We start from the raw sequence: 17,941 nt of genomic DNA, 5'->3' as shown, positions 1-17,941 counted from the left end.
TCTACCTAGAAAATTTACTTTTCCTTCCTTTTTGCCTTTCTCTATAGGAATCTTATTCAGAGATTGAAGAAAAGGCAACACTAAAAAGCACTGTGATTCACAGTGCAGGGTACAGCCAAACAACCTGGTGGGACAGGCTGAGACACTGAAAATTGCTTTGTGATGCGGCCTCCCCACTTTGCAGTGAAGAGCGCCATAGGTAAGGTCTCCCTTTCCAGCCCTAATATGCTGTAATGGAGAAGCAGGCTCAAAACTCAGATCGAAACCATACAGCACCAGCAAAAGGCAGGGACAGTTGTTTGGTTAATATTTAAACATATACACAGCTTTCAGCCCATGACAACAACATCTCCAGCAACTACAAAGAGAAGTCCTTGAATCCTGCCTGGGTAACTCCCAACTCCTGTTTCTTCTCTGGATGACTGGAACTGCATTTGGCAGGTTTCCCCCAGCCACGCAGACTACTTGAGCAGAGCTCTTCGTGCCTGTGTTATTCTCTTTTCTGTTTGCTGCCAACATCCAGAAGTGATCTCATCTCTTCTCCACTTCTAGCAGAACCCTGAATCTCTTCACCTCCTTTACAACTGTAATCTCTTCCTTCCCAGTTCCCCCAGACTCTCACTCTCCCTTGTCTTTAAGAGTCTCCAGAAATGGTATTTTGACACTGTGGAATCAGTGTTCCAAACCCATAAATTCTTATCTTCTTATTAGCTCTCATTTTTTCCTCTACTTTTTTTCTTTAGCATCACTGTAAGCTGACCTTTGCCTTCCTTTGCCACATCTTAAGCTCAGATTTGCTAAGGATCCCTATGTTTCCAAAGGTGATTTTCACTCCCTCCCTCTAACATTTCCTGCTTATTGCTGATGTTTAGCCAAGGGCTGGAGCCCTGAACATCCATTGCTTCTGGGAGATCACATCAGTATCATCAGCCTTCCTCCCGAACTGCAAAATTGTCTATCTAGACTTGACTCGTGATGCCTTTGAGAACAGAGTGGAGGAGTGGGAAGCAGATGCAATCCCACTTGTGTTTGGTTCTAGCTGCTGCTTTTATTCAGGCTCAGATAGGCTGCTTACCCTCCTGAATTGTTAATGGGAAAAGTGAAATGTGGGGTGAAGATGGAGATGTGAAAGTGAAGTGCTTGTGTGTTAGATTCTTCAGCTGCAATTGCTATTGCAGTTTTTTTCCCCTTCTTAAATAAGTTATCCCAGAGGCACTACCACCATCACTGATGGGCTCAGCCTTGGCCAGTGGCAGATCCATCTTGGAGCATGCTGTCATTGGGTCTGTTGGACACAGGGGGAGCTTCTGGAATCTTCTTACAGAAGCCACCCCTGTAGAACACACACACAACCACCACGACCATCGCTCCCCGGCTACCAGAACCTTGCCATGCAAACCCAATACACAGATTTAAGATGCTAGTACAGGTGCACAGCTTAGATGTCATGATACCTGTTCCATGTTGTTAGTGTAGCAGAGAACAAGGATCCAATGGCACTGGGCTTTTCATAGCCTGAACTACTCTTTGCTGTCTTGAAGATGGCTATCTTTGTAACAGTCTACTTATATCCTCTGTAGGAGGCTAAGATTTCTCACCTTTCACAAAGGTCTGTGGAGGGTTGCTGACTGCTGACCCTGTATTTGACATAGGCTGGGGGCACAAGGACATAGTCCATGCACAGAACAGCTGTGCACAGAACACCTTAGTGCAGCTCAGCAAATTCCAACCTTATGACATAATTAAAATTATCACAACTGAAGCTTAAGGTCCAAGCCACCAACACCTTCTGGTTTATAGGTACATGCTACTACGAGACTGGGATGTGCAAAAATAGATGATTGGGTAATGGATTTAAACTTGAACAGGGGAAGCTCAGGTTAGATATAAGGAACAAGCTCTTTACTGTGAGGATGGTGAGGCACTGGAACGGGTTGCCCAAAGAAATGGTGAATGCTCCTTCCCTGGCAGCATTCAAGGCCAGGCTGGACAGAGCCTTGGGTGACGGTCTAGTGTGAGGTGTCCCTACTCATGGCGGGGAGTTCAGAAGTAGATGATCTTAGGGTCCTTTCCAACCCAAACCATTCTATGATTCTATGATTTACAGTGACTATTATTTCAGTGTTTTGAAAAATAGATTACTTAAAAAGTCCAGATGCTATTAGGGATTGATTTTGAAGTTTAATTTGTGATAATGTCCATCTTTCATATATGCTGCTTTATTGCAGCAGAATCACAACAGAGTTTCCAGTAAGAATGTTAAACATGTGCAAATAGCTTGCCTGTTCTAGATGCCAGAAGCTAAGCACTGCTTTGAATCAAATCCTTAGTTAATCTCTGAAAACTGTTGCATTACACTATGTAAGGAGTAAGAAATTTCTTTCTTGTGCTTTAGGAACAACTTTTTCAGGGAACTGAAAAAGGGATAGACAATTTGCTTGGTCCCTATAACTGCAAACACTTACCTTCCACCACATACCTACTTCATTCCTTACTGAGATGAACAAGTCTGGGACCTTCCTTTCACTCTCATGGCCACAGAAACCTAAGCTGATTTTCAGGTTTCCCTGAGAAGAGAAGTTGTTACTTCCTCACTTATACTAAAGGAATGAGTCAAGGGAAGGAATAAAGCTATTTGATTTTAAAGGAAATTTTATACCAAATTAGTTAAAGGCTAAACTTTACCATCCTGTTAATAAAAATAAAAAAGAATGTTCATGGGCTTTTCCTTGCCTTTTTCCACCTGTACATGTTCACCAAAGTAAGTTCCCCATTTGTTAGACCTGTAGAGGGATTAAAAAATGACACAGTAATTGAATAGCCAGGCCTCACAAGAGGCAGCAAAGACAAAAGCTTCTAAAATGCAAGGGCTTGAGTTTGGAGAGTAGGAAGTGTAAGCAACTTGAAAAGTGTAAGCAACTTGAAAAGTATAAGCAACTTGATAGCATGAAGAGTTGCTAATATACAGAGAAGAATAAATAGAGCAACTATTTCCTATTGTTTTGCCTTTGCCTTTTCACAAACTTGAATGACAAATGATTTAGCTCAGTCTTCAGCAATCTCACTGAAGAGCTATTTGGAGTTGTTGTCTGTCTTTCCATTCATCCTGAGGCATTAACAAGCCCTAATTTAAGAGAAGCACTTTCCTCTTCAAGCAACTTCTTTTCAGCGCTAGCCCCCTTGTTCATATCGTAAAGCTGGTCACATAAGGTCACAGACAGATGCATCTCAAGCTCAGTGACTGCTTTTTTTTCAGAAGACAGAGGTTTTGTCTGCCTACTTAGTGGGGAAGGGGAAAGAAAAGGAGACCATCTTGTGCAGCTTCTTCTCTCCAAAGAGGCTTATTACTAGTGTAGCTTGACACACAGCAGAATTAAGCGGGTTTTGAAGTGTGAGGGATATTCTTTCTGCAGAAGTTATGTTAGGTATTAATTTAGTCCATGTTACTCAAGCTCAGACCACCCTCTTGCCTAAAAACCAACTGAGAATTTGGTCATTCAGCCAAAAAGCTAAAACCAACCACAGAGATTTAAGTCATTGTGACTTTGGAGAGTAGTAATCTAAATAATACAACTAACAAACAGATTTAGTACAAGCTTCAGAATTAACAATTTATCTCAATGTGCAATGTAGCTTTTCCTCTTTAAAGATGTTACTTTAAACTATTCAATCAAATTTCAAGATTAGAAAGAAAGGTGATGAAGGAGGAAAATCCACTCCCCTCAGAAATCAGTTCTTAGAAGTCTGAGATTGATTTATTCTAGTTCAACTTGACACTGTCCTAGAATTAATAGGAAAGTTGCCATTTTGGTATCAAGACTAAATTATGTAGTTGGTATCAGCTCTTAGTTGCTGTTATGACAGAGCACTCAGTAAGGTGTTTCCATAGATTATTTGGGTCATTCAAGCGATATTCAATCTTCAGACTTCAGCTGGCTGACATCACTGCAGCCTCAAGTAACTAAAAGTCATTATCTCTCCTTACGCGTACACCAGACCTTTAACCTCAGCTCCTGGAATTAGCCTGGTGTGTGTGCTTGCAGACCTGAACTTCATTTATCCCAAAGATATGAAGTTAAATGATCTTTTTAGAATTAAAATTGTTCTTTTAGCATACAATGTTAATAATCCTGCACTTATCTTCATAATAGAAGTATGAGTAGGAGTAGAAACTAATCAGGATGCTATTAAGTATAGAATTTTAATAATGCTCTGCTAACCTAAACTATTGATATATGTACCACACTGATTTTTGTCGCATACACCAGAATGTGAGTGATCTTCCAAAACTCTACATAAATAGACATGAATTCAAAGGCCACCACTTCTGCCTGATTTGGGTTGATTATGGAATTATGAAATTTAATCTGGACTCCACAGTAGCCCAAGTTTTTATGAAAGATATAAGTGCCTTCTAGACAAGACTTATCTTACAGTCTTTATACACATCCCAATAACATTGAGACATGACAGACACAACTCCCAAAGAACACTGAACAGCAGTTTCATGAAGTGCCAGTGAGGATGTTGGGTTAAGCTTGTTCTGCTTTGATCCTAGAATATGCTACCTTAATGGCTACCAGACAGAAAGAATTTTTTTTTTTTTAAAAAAAGAGCTACTATACTCAGGTTTTGTACCAGCAAATGTTTAGGAAACACATGGGTAATTTACACTACCAGTTGAGAAAGCAGTCTCCAATATTTCTGCTTCACAGAGCAGATGCTGTGCAGCTATATTCAATCATGTTAGGCACATAATGTTTTTGAGGTGCCAACAGACTCCGTGAGTTTGGTTATAGAGAGCCATGTTCATCCAGGAACGAGCCAGTATGTTGTCCTGGACTAGTCTAGATTTAGTTTTAACTAAGTACTTCTAAGCACTTGCCAGATGTGTCTCACTGCTTACCGTACAGGGTCAGAGATTGTAGGAGTTTTGCTAGTTGTGTGTCAGTATGCTCTGCAAGATCCAGTAGCTTCAGCACTGTCTCAGGTTGCACATCTTCTGTCTTGCAGCAGGTAGTGTAACTGTGATCATTAGCTTACCAGAGTTACTTGCAGGAACTGGCAAATAAGCTCCATCTGCAGTAAAGAAAGCTTGATTCTCCAACATCGTGGTTGCAGCCAAGTTCTTTTATTGCTAATGGGAACAAATGCTTAACTCCATGTCGCATCCGAGATGTCAGCTGCCAGGCAAGACAAGAAAGATTCTCAGGTAGTTTCTACTTCACAAAATGCGTAGTCCTCTAGGGGATGAGACAGGAAAAATGGTATCTCAGCCTTTCTAAAGACAAAAAGAGCTCAGCCTAAGCAGACACTGTGGTAACCAAGGAAACAAATTACATAATCTAATAGGTTTATAGCTAAAAGTTAAGAATCTCAGACTGCCTCTATACCATTATATGAAACAACTTCAGCATCTCTCCAGATAGTTCATTTGGCAGTAAAATCAAAAGTAATTGCTTTGTAAGTCTGCAAGTTTTAATAAGCAAAATAACTGGAAGATTAGTTACAGGGATGCTTCCAATACACTTGTAAGAGCTTTGCTGATTTTTTTATAAAAATGTGATTGCATATCTCAGGTATAATCAAACCAGTTCACAAGTTCTGGTACTCCATGGAACAATTCCTCACCAGTTCTTGTGCGGCTAATTTTATCCTATATTCCTAAGAAGATATGGAAGGATACAATGAAACTCACGAAGAATTATCATCATTTAGGATTAGTGAACCAGACTACTTTTTCTTGCAAATCTATGCAGAACTGTACCTGCATTAACTGAATGAGCGCTTCCCCTTGATGACTTACAAACTCTGGAAGGATCTTGGTCTTCTTAACAATTACATTTAGCCCATTGGGTTAGAGCTCTGTGGTTGCCCAGTGAAACATCCACTAAAATGATATGAGAGAATGAGGAAACCATACCTGAAGGAACTGTGGAAGAAACATCCCCTGCTACAAAAGAGCACGTGTGTCCAGCCTCATGCCATGCTTGCCATCTGGCTCCTTCAGTTCTTGCCTGGAAGCATGTGCTGCAGTCCCCTTCTGAACACTGCACCGGCAGTTCCACCAGGCATTTCATGATACTAAAAAGACGTACAAAGAGCCCCCGTCAAGGCAGCATAAACTCCTGTACTCTTATGACGGAGCAAACACCCCACTGAGTATTTGCAACAGCCTGCCTGAAGAAGAATGGCAGAACTCAGCATAGTTTAAACAAATATCACAAACTCTGAAACAAAGAAAGTGGCCAAGATAGCAGGCCCTTGCTGTAAGGAAAAGGAGGCAGCAATGCTTCTGCAAATGCCCTCAAATGCTTCAGGCCTTCTGTCAGCAGCTCAGAGGGACACTGCAACTCCAACTCCTACTTGGTGCTTCCATGGAGCAATGCCACACCAGCATTGCAATAGCTAGCATGAAAATACAAATAGATGATGTTAGCGTGAGACAAGGCTTACAGGTCTGTTTATTTCTTACTAGTTCAAAACCAGCAGCTTAAGCAGTCACAAGCTGAAGCAGCACTTTTGTCTTTAACAGTTTGGGAAGATGTTGAGGTAAGTAGAACGCCCCATTAAAGTACAAGGAAGGTGTATCAATGAAACAGATACTGGCACTGAGAAGGACAGATGAAGATGTTCATTTTTCCTGAAAGATTATGCTATCTCCCCTAGAGACTCACAATTCCCCATGCCTGCCAGCTGTGATGAGATCCTCCAGAGTGGAAAAAGTAGAAGTTAGAGAGGATTTAAAAGTAATTTTAGGACTTCAAGGTCCATTTTAACTAGGTGTCATTATTGTCACTAGCAGCTTTAGACACTCTGTGTATGCCAAAACTAAGGCTTGGCTGCAGTTAGGAATTAGGGCACAATAGGGAGCCATAGGGACATACTGTGCCCACATCTGTTGAAGATGCCTGCTGAGAGGCATGCAGCACATAGAATCATAGAATGTTTAGGACTGGAAAGGACCTTAAGATCACTTAGTTCCAACCCTCCGCCATGGGCAGGGATACCTCACACTAGACCAGGTTGCTCAAGGCCCTGTCCTGGCCTTGAACACTGCCAGGGATGGGGCCGCAGCTTTTCTGGGCAAATTCCATCCTCCCTGTGCAAGTTGTCCTGTGCCTCCAGCTTCTCAGTATCCCAAGCAGGGAGGTGGTTTACTAGCTGGCATTAAGCAATGAATTTTATAGGCAGCCCATGACTGGAGATGTGAGGTTTTACAGGATGAATATAAGCAATGTTGACTTGTTTCTAGCAAGACAGCTCTCCAAAGCGGGAAGGGCAGGAATGATAGATTGCTTTAGAAAACCCTTTGCATTTCTTCCCTCAGAGATCATTTTGATTTCCAACCTACTTTATCAGGTACAAGATGAGATGGAACGAGATGGTTGTGGCAGTGAAATTCAGAGGCAATGCTGCAAAGGAGGCAGCTGCAAGAGGCCCAGGCAAGGTGCGTGGCTGGACAGCAGCTGTTGGCCTCTGCAAACCGCCTCCTCTTCCGTCCCTCCAGGTCCCGGCGCCCGGGGGCAGCAGTCAGCCGCGGAGTGCTGTCCGGGTTGCTGCCAGCCTTCGCACCCACCCGTGCAGGGGGAGGGCTGCTTTCCCTGAGGCTTCAACTCTGAACGCAGGGCATTTCATACCGGGAATTTTTTCCTTTTCTTTACACAGAGCAATAGATCTTTGGATGCGGTCCGAAAGCATCTGTAACAGCAGATAGCTTTCTGGCAAATACAATAGGAGATCTCCAGAAGTTCCAGAGCAAGCTATGAGATGAAAGCATTGCTAGCACTAAACTGCAACATGCAGAGTGAAGAGCTGCAGAAACAAAGATAGCTTAAATATTTTGCATAGGGTCTTCATAGTCTTGTTGAAATACGGTTATTTTGTTCTTACACTTTGTTCTTTCTTTAGCTTTCTTAGAAAGAGAAGTGAAATTCTGGGAATGTTTGTGCTTCACAAGAGGACAACTGTTAGGATGAGGACAACCTGCGATAAGAATAGTCTAAACTTACACGATATTACATGTTAACAAAATGCACTAGTCTGTCATCTTTATTTGAAGATTGTTTTCTCAGCTTGCTAAAAAACATAGAATCATAGAATAGTTAGGGTTGGAAAGGACCTTGAGATCATCTAGTTCCAGCCCCCCTGCCATGGGCAGGGACACCCCACACTAAACCATGTCACCCAAGGCCTCATCCAACCTGGCCTTGAACACCGCCAAGGATGGAGCACTCACAACCTCCCTGGGCAACCCATTCCAGTGCCTCACCACCCTCTCAGTAAAGAATTTCTTCCTTATATCCAATCTAAACTTCCCCTGTTTAAGTTTTAACTCATTACCCCTTGTCCTGTCACTACAGTCCCTGATGAAGAGTCCCTCCCCAGCATCCTTGTAGGCCCCCTTCAGATACTGGAAGGCTGCTATGAGGTCTCCACACAGCCTTCTCTTCTCCAGGCTGAACAGCCCCAACTTTCTCAGCCTGTCTCCGTACGGGAGGTGCTCCAGTCCCCTGATCATCTTGAAAAAAAAAAAAGAAAACCCACCAAAACCAAAACCCCAAAACTGTGTAGGGATTCTAAATGCAGACCCATATAGAAATAAGATGAAAGCCTGGCTCTGTGCAGGTGGTATTGTATGAGCTGCAGTAACAAGGCAGAACTGGAATGGAGTCCTGAAGGATAGTCCCGAAGCAGATGTAACCGATGGTCTTATCACTGTGATCAGATGCATATTTCTAGAGATGGTTTCAGCTGGATGATGTGCAATAATTCAGATGAGTGTCTAGGGAAGGACTACAAGGGGATTTTTCAGTGTTAGTAGCAAATCTTCAAATTGCTAGAAGAAATCCAAAAGTGCTTTGGGAAACAGATTACTTTTATTTACAAGTCTGTTGCAATTCCTAAATCTAGAGAAGTTTAGGGATAAAGAAGTAAAAAAAGTACTTTTTCTTCTTTTTTTTTTCTTCGGGGGTGTGGGATGGGCAGGATTTATGTGCCCTGAAGTAAGCCCAGGACAATGAAGTCCTCAGACACGACTCAGAAAAAGGCTGACTTTCATTGTACACTCTTGAGAGGACATGCCCTGGTGTTTGTTAGATGCAAGATTTGTACAATACATGAACAAAAGTTGGACAGATTTGAGCATGTTGGGGCAGTGTATGAGAAGTCATTGTTTTCCTCAGGATATCTGTCACCTGGCATGAGCCATAAATATTCAAGGGCATACATTACTGCCATGCCATCTTCTGAGAAAAACCAGAATCCCAGCTGTCAACACTACTCTCATGAGAACCCAGCAAAGGCAAATTTCCAGAGATTTGCTATTCCCTCCAGGCATATCTGCATTTTTAATTAATCTTAAAACAAGTTCAGAAATGTAATCATGTGTATTTTAATTGCAAGTTAATAGTGTCAGCCACCAGGTTTTGTTTTGGGCTTGATCTTACTGTGCCTTGGAGTTATGAGATGTCATTTTGGTTCTTAGCACCACCACAAACTTAGCTTACTGCTTCAGAAACACCTTTTAGATGTTTCAATTTTCACAGTTCTTCTTTCAAATACTGGAAACCTGTTTAAGCATGTGAGGTACTCACTGGTTGGGCTAAAGTCCAAGAGGAAATACAAGAACCCAGAATCACTAAAAGTAAAAATCAGCTATTGGGGCCCATCAGTCTGAGGTCTCCAAACGGCACAGCCCAGCAACGTGACTGGGTAGAGTGGTGCTCATAGGCCTTAAGGAAACAACAAATCTGTGTTGCTGCTTGTAAAATTTGATTCCTTCAGCAAAGTGATCATTTGCAATAGCACCCTCAGTCCTGAGCAATGTCTGAAGCCACAGCCATGCGTAGGGGAGCAGGCTGTGTTTGCTGCTGGGCATAGGGAAAACTCTGCTGAGCACAGGAAAAAGGACCTGCTTGTGTCTCCTGCTCTACTCCTTCTCCAAGAGAGAGAAAAATGCCACTGAAAAACTGTTGGCCTCTTGAAATTTCAAACGAACTGAAGTCAGGATTTTGTAAAGTCAGTGCCTCACATCATGAGTACCAAAGCTTTAGTTTTACCTTTTGCTGGCTAAGCAGAAGTCTAAGGCAATTCTCCTGTCTCAGACATTAATCAGAAATGACAGTAACAAGCTGGCAAGGAGACATGGGCATCCTTTTACCTGTTCCTGTCTGCTTTGCAGCATTATTTCACCTTTCCTGAAGTTACCCTGAGGCCTTAGAACAGATTTGCACTCCAGTATTCAGCCAGATAAGTAATAAGAAAACTTTTCACTTGGTCCAAGTTGTGGCAGTACCAGTGTGACATTTTTCCTCATTCCTGGCATGAAAGCTGCTGTAGCCCGTCTTCTCAATAGGCATGACTCTGCCTCAACAGAAAGCTTACAGCAAAGCCATGGTCCCCTCCCTGCTTAAGGAAAAATCCCTATTTTTAATAGCTCTTCAAAGAATATATATTTTTTCTTACTGTGGACATTGCTGTCTGTGCCACTAATAATCCCACATACAGGCACTTTCCTTTTAAGAAAGTTTTCAGCAGAAGTCATTGTCAACAAGCTAATAATCTGCTATGGCGTCAGGTGCAGAATTGAGCAGATATCTTTTTGCCTTTGCATCCCAGATTTTGATTCAAAGAGCAGCAGAACTGTGGAAACAACTGTGTCAGCCCAACACACTGCTGCTCATTGGTATTGACCAGTTCAGTAGCTATAGCAGTTGAAGAAGCTGTAAACTGTTACCCTTCTGGGACAAGGAGGAACTGGAGAAAGAAGCCTTTATTTAAGCAGAGTGTTGTTAAAAGCCCTAACTATGATTTGTTAATTCATGTTGTCACATTTGAGAGTAAGCTGCATTTTTACTTTGACAAACCCATACATATCTAAAGCATCAAAAAGTTTTGGCACAGTCCTCAGTTAAAAGCTGTCCTAAGTGACAGATCTTGACTACGGGAATATGCATCCTCTTTCTCACATACTCAAGTGGAAGCAGCGTCATTCCTCCTACACTAGAAAGAGTGAAAGGCAGGTTAATATTGTGCTTATTTTTGCAAAAACCTGTTTATCTCAAGTAGATCTCCACTGTTGGTCTGACTCACAGAGCAAGAGTTAACACACCACCAGCTTCCTATTCACCTTCATCTCCCTGCACAGCTGCTGCTTTGCTATTCTGCTTCTGCACCTTCTGCATTAGGAAACATCTTCAAAGGTCACAACACACCAAAACCATGTTGCAGACAGTATATTATTGTTGTCTACAAACTTCAGCTCCCTCAGTTCATATCAGGGTTAAGAGACAGGGTTTCCCTCTATGACAAATTTACTTTGCCAGATTTCCTCACTGTGCTGGACCCTCACCAGCTTCCCTTCCTCAGTTTACCTCTTACCGGATGTGGTTTTTTCAAAATTCCCTCTAATTTTCCAGAAGCTTTCTACACTTTTGAAGATGCTCTTGCTTTTGATGATATTAGATCCCAGCAGTGCTGATGACCACAGGGCTGTTCAGCTAGGTTGCCCAGCACTTGCTGGCAAAACATTTCTATAAGGGACACAAATCCCAGATTTGCCTGAGCTTCCAGGCTCAGAAGCCCTGCTGATTTCTTCATGACCATTAAGCACTAAGTCTTTATCAGCAGGCCATATGACTTAAAGCCTTTGCCCCAGGGGAGCAGGCAGGATTTGAATTAGATGACATCAGTTCCACAAGCCTATCTCTTGTCACTGGAAGTCTCTCCCAAGGGAAGGGAGACCACCAATAGTATACTTCCCAAGTGAGAGCCATGATCCTGCTCCCAGATAGCTGCTTGCTTTGAAGTAAACAAGCAAGTCAACCCACAAGCTGGCTTTCTTTTTGCATTGTTGAATCATCATGTTATCAAGACATCTACAAATAGCTCAGATTCACTTTAAATAGGTGCAAGTAATTGACTGCTTAGGGAGGGTGCCTTGTCTGCTCCAAACTGATTTGCATGGTGCTTCACCTCTCTCCCAGAAAACTCTTCCAGCAGCATGAGCATTGCAGACATCTGTTAACACCAAAGAAAGGCCAATCCCCTCTCTCAGGCTATAGCTTTGAATATAAAAGCCCCTCCAAAGAAATGAATGCTAATTGTAGTAAGTGACACATAGAACAGCTGCCGAAAGGCAAGAAAAGTATGTGCAGGAACTGAGTTCAACCAAATCACATCCTTTCTGGGGCACTGCAGCAATCCTCACCTGACGCTTTCAGCTACTCATATTATTACTTGATTTGAGTTGTCAAGATCCTACAAACTGCTCACACATGGTGCTGTGTTTCTCAAGCCAATAATCCTATGTAAAAAAACCCAAGATAATGACACAAACTGGAGGTCCTCCCTGAGTTTCCTTTCAAAGAGGACCTGAGCATGTGATACTCCAATAAAACCAATCAGGAAAGTCATCTGAGGCTTCAATAATTAGAATATTATTTTATTTATTCTGGGATTAACCCAAAGTTGGTAAATATAGAAAAACTCAAAAAAGAATAGGCCAAACTGAAGTTTAGCTATTCTAAGGAAAAAAAGGTAAAAAAGAATAATTTTTCCCACAGTTTGCAGTCTTAAAGGCACAGGAGGGCAACTAATTACACATGTAAAAACATATTCAGTCATCACAGCAATGCGGGCTCAGAACAGACTGGTTAGGGAGCTCTGCAAAAAAGGCTTTCAGGGTCCTAGTGGGCAGCAAGCTGAGCCTTGGCAGCAGAAAGGTGAAAACCGTCCTGAGCTGTATGAACAGGAGTGCAGCCAGTAGGTTAATGGAAGTGATTATTCCCATTTCCTCAGCACTCATTAGGCTGTATCCGGAGTACTGCATCCAGTTTTGGTGTGAGTGCAACAGGGGGCCCTCAGGATGCTCAGGGGGTTGGAACACTTGCCCTGTGAGGAGAGGCTGTGAGACTGGAGATGTTCATCCGGGTTAAGAGATGGCTTTGGGAGTGCTTACAGCAGTCCCCAGCACAGATGGGGAAGTCACTGAGGGGTTGGAGCCAGGCTTCTCACAGCAGTGAATGGTGGGAGGATGAGAGGCTATGAGTAAAAGCTGAAAGGAGAGAGGTTTAGGCAGGAGATAAGGAGGTCCTTTACTCCTGGTGACAGCTGGACAGGGATGCAGATTGCACAAGGTGGCTGTGCTGATTCCATCCTTAGAAGTTTCCAAGCCCTGACAGGGCACAACCCTGAGCAGCCTGGTCTGAGCTCAGAGCTGCTCCAGCCTGAAGCTGAGGCTGTGCTGGAAACCTCCTGACCTCTCTTCTCTTCTGAATTTCCCTATGATCCTACAATCCTACGTACATATTTTTTTCTACAAGATATTACTTTACAAAAATATGTGGACCAACGTATTTGATGCCTAACAACCAGCAGAGTATTTCCAGGAAATCCATTTAAGGGGAATTGCAGGGGCTGGAGTCTGCACTTATTAGCTGCTTTTTGCTATTGGAATAAAATGTTACAGCCAAAAGGAAGGTCTAAGAAATCGCTTGACTACTTTCTGATACAGTTTTTGGTGATCAGAGCTATGACAGGGCTTAGGGGATCAGTCAAGGTGGACCTTCTTATGCCAGGCCTATATACACCTTGCCACAAACAGATTACTACTTGAAGAGTGCAAGCAGAAAACAAATGAAGGTGGGTCAATACCAGAGCCTAGTTCTATGCCACAGCTAGTCATAATGCTAGTCATTGGGACATAGGTCTTCAGAAAGCACAGGAGCAAAAGGGAAAGAAATCATCTGTTTTGTTACTTTGCTTTTCACAGAGCCCTATATCCCCACTCTATCACATAAAAGCAGCAGTTAACTAAAGTCAGTTAATTCAGGTGGTGCAATCATGAGGACATCCTAATCCAAGAAACAGTTTTATTGCCTTACCCCTCTGCCGCCACCAGTACTCTCTCCTTCTGCCCCAAATCCATTTCTTCCTGTAATTCTATGCATATTTGGAGAAAATCTCTGACTGCAGGGGTGCAGAAAGCAAACTAAATTATCCCAATGAGCCTTTCAGATCTTACAGTCTAGGGCTGTAGCTTTGTCCATTTGATATGTTGGGCTGAAATGAAAGGAAAGAGTATGGGAGAGAACACAACCCATTGTGGATTGAGCCTATCTTTTTCTTCTGACAGACAATATGATGTAATTACTTTCCTTTAAGGTAGAGTGCTCTTGAGTGACAAAAATAAATAAAAACAGGACAGTGATCTTTGCGCTAGTAAGGGCATAAGAATAATTACACTATGACCTACTGGCAAAGGAGGGGTAGAGGAGGAAGGAAAACACTGGGCACTGGGACTCCCGCTTCATTGGTCATCCCAGAGCATCATGTGGCTAAGGCTCCTTTTTAAAGATAACTCCTGATCTTCTGGAGCTCATACTATCCTCCTGTCCTGCATTTCTGTTTGATCCTGTGGAAGACTTCTCTGTAGCCTGCCAGGATGTGTGACCAGTTTGTGGGCACCTGGAAGCTCCTTTCTAGTGAAAACTTTGAGGACTATATGAAAGAGCTGGGTGAGAATTGTTATTTGGAGTTGTTGTATCTGGGACAGGGAAGGAATGCTGAGTTTGAACTTTATTCCTTACTTGCTTTTTCTGGCCATGCTGTTTACCAAGGGGATTTTAGTCCAACTATTTTGAGCAGATAATCTTAAACTGGAGAACTTGACTGATTGAGTCAGTGGTTTCAAATTCCTTTAATGTAGAAAAACCTTGATTGGGAGAAATGGTTTCAGGTAAGCCAAGTCCATGCATGCCTACTTGGTAGTGTTATAAATGGGTGTAAAATTCATCTCTGCAATATTTTGTGTGGATTATCTGTTTATCTTTGGACATACAAAGCAGTGTAATGTTTGAATGTAGCAAGCTTCTCTGTCTAAAAGAAAGACACTTAAGCTGCTTTATATTGCTACTGGACTAGAAGACCAATTAATTGTTATGGCTATTATATGAATAAAAATCTGTAGCTGCTTCCAGTAAATATTAACAAAGAAAATTGCATAGATTCATGCAGATACTTGCAAAAGATGGGAGGGATTCTCTAAATGTATAGACTTCTTGCTTAGAATTAAATTTGGGCTTTGAAAGATTTCTGCACTCTTTTAGTGTGCAGAAAGTATGGGGTAACTTGCACTGATTGCATCAGTATGTGCTAAAAAGATGGGGGTTTATTTGGAGATTAGGAGTGAAATACTCACCAGGATTTATGCAGCCTTCAGATAGCTTTTAGTGAGACTCTTGCACTCTTAATCTTTACCCCAGATTTTACTCAGGACATAACCATTGCCAGCCATTTCTTAATAATTTCCTTTTATTCAGCCTAGCCACTGATAAATATTAAAAAAAAAAGAAAGGGTTTTTTTTTTTATTTCTTTGTTTTTGCGGCTTAGAAACCATCATATATTTCTGCTTGTTTACTTCTTGATACAATTAGCATACAAGTTAGTGCACAAACCACCACAGTTATTTTGGGCAAGTATATGTGCAAATATCTGGCATTAAAATCATGTCTCAGTCTTCAAAATATTGTTCTCACTATCTGACAATGGCAGAGCAGAAATTTCCTTGCTTCATCCCACCTGGCTTGGTCTATAACCATATCAGATTAGTGAGATGTTGCAAAAGAACCTCTGCAACATAGAAGTAACTAAAAATTCAGAAAGTAATAGGGAAATCAGCACTGAAGTTGTTTGGTTTATTGTTCTCTTTCTCAACAAATAAAAGAAAAACATTGAGTAAAGATAACAATTTCATAGTACCCTGTCTTATTTATAGGTGTGGGGTTTGCTACCAGGAAAATGGCTGGTGTGGCCAAGCCCAGTGTAACTATCAGCATCAATGGTGATGTGATAAACATCAAAACAGAGAGTACCTTCAAAAATACAGAGGTCTCTTTCAAGCTAGGTGAAGAATTTGATGAGACCACAGCAGATGACAGAAAAACAAAGGTGAGTCCAAACCCAGCAGTTTCCAAATTCTTCTTTCAAAAGGGATGTGAAATATGTCTCTCTAAAGGGATATGGGAACAGGAGGATGGAGTTGTGATTTTGACATCCAGTGTAGAAATGCGGCCTTCAAAGATTTGGACATGGAAACAGTCTTCTCTTCAGCCTGAAGCACCCTGATGAAATAGCCATACTTTGCATTTTTCTTTGGCAGAATGTCATAACCCTAGACAATGGTGTACTGACCCAGGTGCAGAAGTGGGATGGAAAACAGACTATCATAAAGAGAAAAGTTGTGGATGGGAACCTGGTGATGGTGAGTTCATTTTTGTTAATTAATCTCTCAATTTACTGTGTAGAATTCATTAGCAAATATGTTACATTGGATTCAGATTCAAGTAATGAAAGCACCTGAAAGGGCTCTGTGTCTCTCTGTATGAGTCTGTTGGTTGGTATTATCTGGTCAGAGAGTGTTGTGCTTGACTTGGTGCCCCTGAGGCCCACCTGCAGTTTGGGGCTTCCCACTGCTGCTCTCCAGTTTCAGGAAAGACAATTCGAAAAATCTGGGAGGGGATTAAAACTATGTTCAAAAAAGCAGCTGAGGTTCCGACATGCTACAAAACGATGCATGTATACAAAACTCCTGTAGAGTTCTGCCCTCCCCTAGAGAAAAATATGTCCACAAATGTAATATTTATATTTCTTTGGATAAAGACCAGAGGAAAACAAATAGAAATAGGTTTTAATAGCAACTTCATTAAGAAAGATTGGGAAATACAGAGTTTAAGCTAACAGAAAAATAGATGAGGACAGAGCCTAACATGCGGAGGCTGACACCACCACCTGCAAGTCTGAAAGCTGTGAAAGACTCTGTGTATGTGTGTGTCATGCACACGTGTGGAAATAAGCCACTGCTGCAAAAGGTGGAAGGAAAAAGACTAATGCCCCACTTCAGAGTCCAGTCACCCTCCACTGAAGTCCTAGTATCCTTCTTTAGAGGTTTTTAAGTGGAGATTAGAAATCTCCTGGGGATCGCTGGAACAGTCCTTTGATGTTCTTTCAGTCTTGTGTTTCAGACTGCTGTTTCTGAGGCTCTCAAACTTGAGTTTCACTGTTTTGATAACTGTTTGTATAGGAGTAGAAATGCAGAATTTTTCTTACACTGGCTGCCAATGGATAAATAATTATCTTCTGACTAAGAAATATTTTGTGAGAGTTAAAAGCTGATTAAATTTACCTTTCTTTCCAGGAATGCACCATGAATAATGTTATCTGCAAAAGAGTTTATGAAAAAGCATGAAGAAGCCATCTTCACACAGGACTAATGCTTAAAGCTAGAGAAAAACAACCTAACCAGAGGAGAAAATCTCCACAAATATATTTTAAAGAGAACTATACTTTTTACAGACATATTCCAAAACAGTTACATGCAGCTAGACAAATTTGTTGTGGCTATTCAATAAAATGTTCAGCTTTCTACAGCCCGTGCTTGTGCTGGAGTTTGTCAGGAAGGGGTTTGGGAGAGATGCAACACGGGAAGAGGTGCTGTGGGGGAAAGCACTGCATGAGAACTATTACCACACTTCATAACTGTGACCCATCTCAGTGCAGAAAGAGGATCTGAGATCATACAGTGAGTGACACTTGTGTGATAGATGTAGACCTGGACATAAAACCCCCGCCAGTGAGCACCGTGTGTGGGTAACCACTGCAAGGAGTCTGTGTACAGCAAGGGGAATAACGGGGCTGCTTCTCTTGGCTTCACTGGGTATCGCTCTTGGGGCAGGAAGGTGGGTGGTTACTGTGGATGCCCAGCATTGGCAGGGAACCAGACACCTCCTACTTGTACAAGTTCTAACAGTTTTAAACCCAAGGATCACTTAAAGGGATGTGATCTTGTCCTCTTCCACCTGAAGTCTGAAATTACAGCTGCTGTAGCTCTCAGCTGTGATTCTTTTATTTCCCTTTCCTTAACATCTCTTTTTGTCCTAG

The 17,941-nt window shown here is 42.0% G+C and overlaps 1 protein-coding gene across 1 annotated transcript; it reads left to right on the top strand.

Annotated features, from left to right (window-relative positions):
• Positions 1 to 14,446: 14,446 nt before the first annotated feature.
• LOC308217682 (fatty acid-binding protein, adipocyte) lies at positions 14,447 to 17,249 on the top strand (the record flags this gene model as incomplete). The annotated part of the gene is made up of 4 exons (XM_080610906.1): positions 14,447 to 14,519; positions 15,780 to 15,952; positions 16,164 to 16,265; positions 17,199 to 17,249. The coding sequence occupies 4 exons, from the start codon at positions 14,447 to 14,449 to the stop codon at positions 17,247 to 17,249; spliced, it is 399 nt and encodes a 132-aa protein (XP_080467032.1).
• Positions 17,250 to 17,941: the final 692 nt, after the last annotated feature.

Source organism: Psittacula echo, assembly GCF_963264785.1.
Source record: "Psittacula echo genome assembly, chromosome: 2".
Lineage (NCBI taxonomy): Eukaryota > Metazoa > Chordata > Aves > Psittaciformes > Psittacidae > Psittacula > Psittacula echo.
The sequence above is the reverse complement of the archived record's forward strand: the minus strand, read 5'-3'. Positions and strand labels throughout refer to the sequence as shown.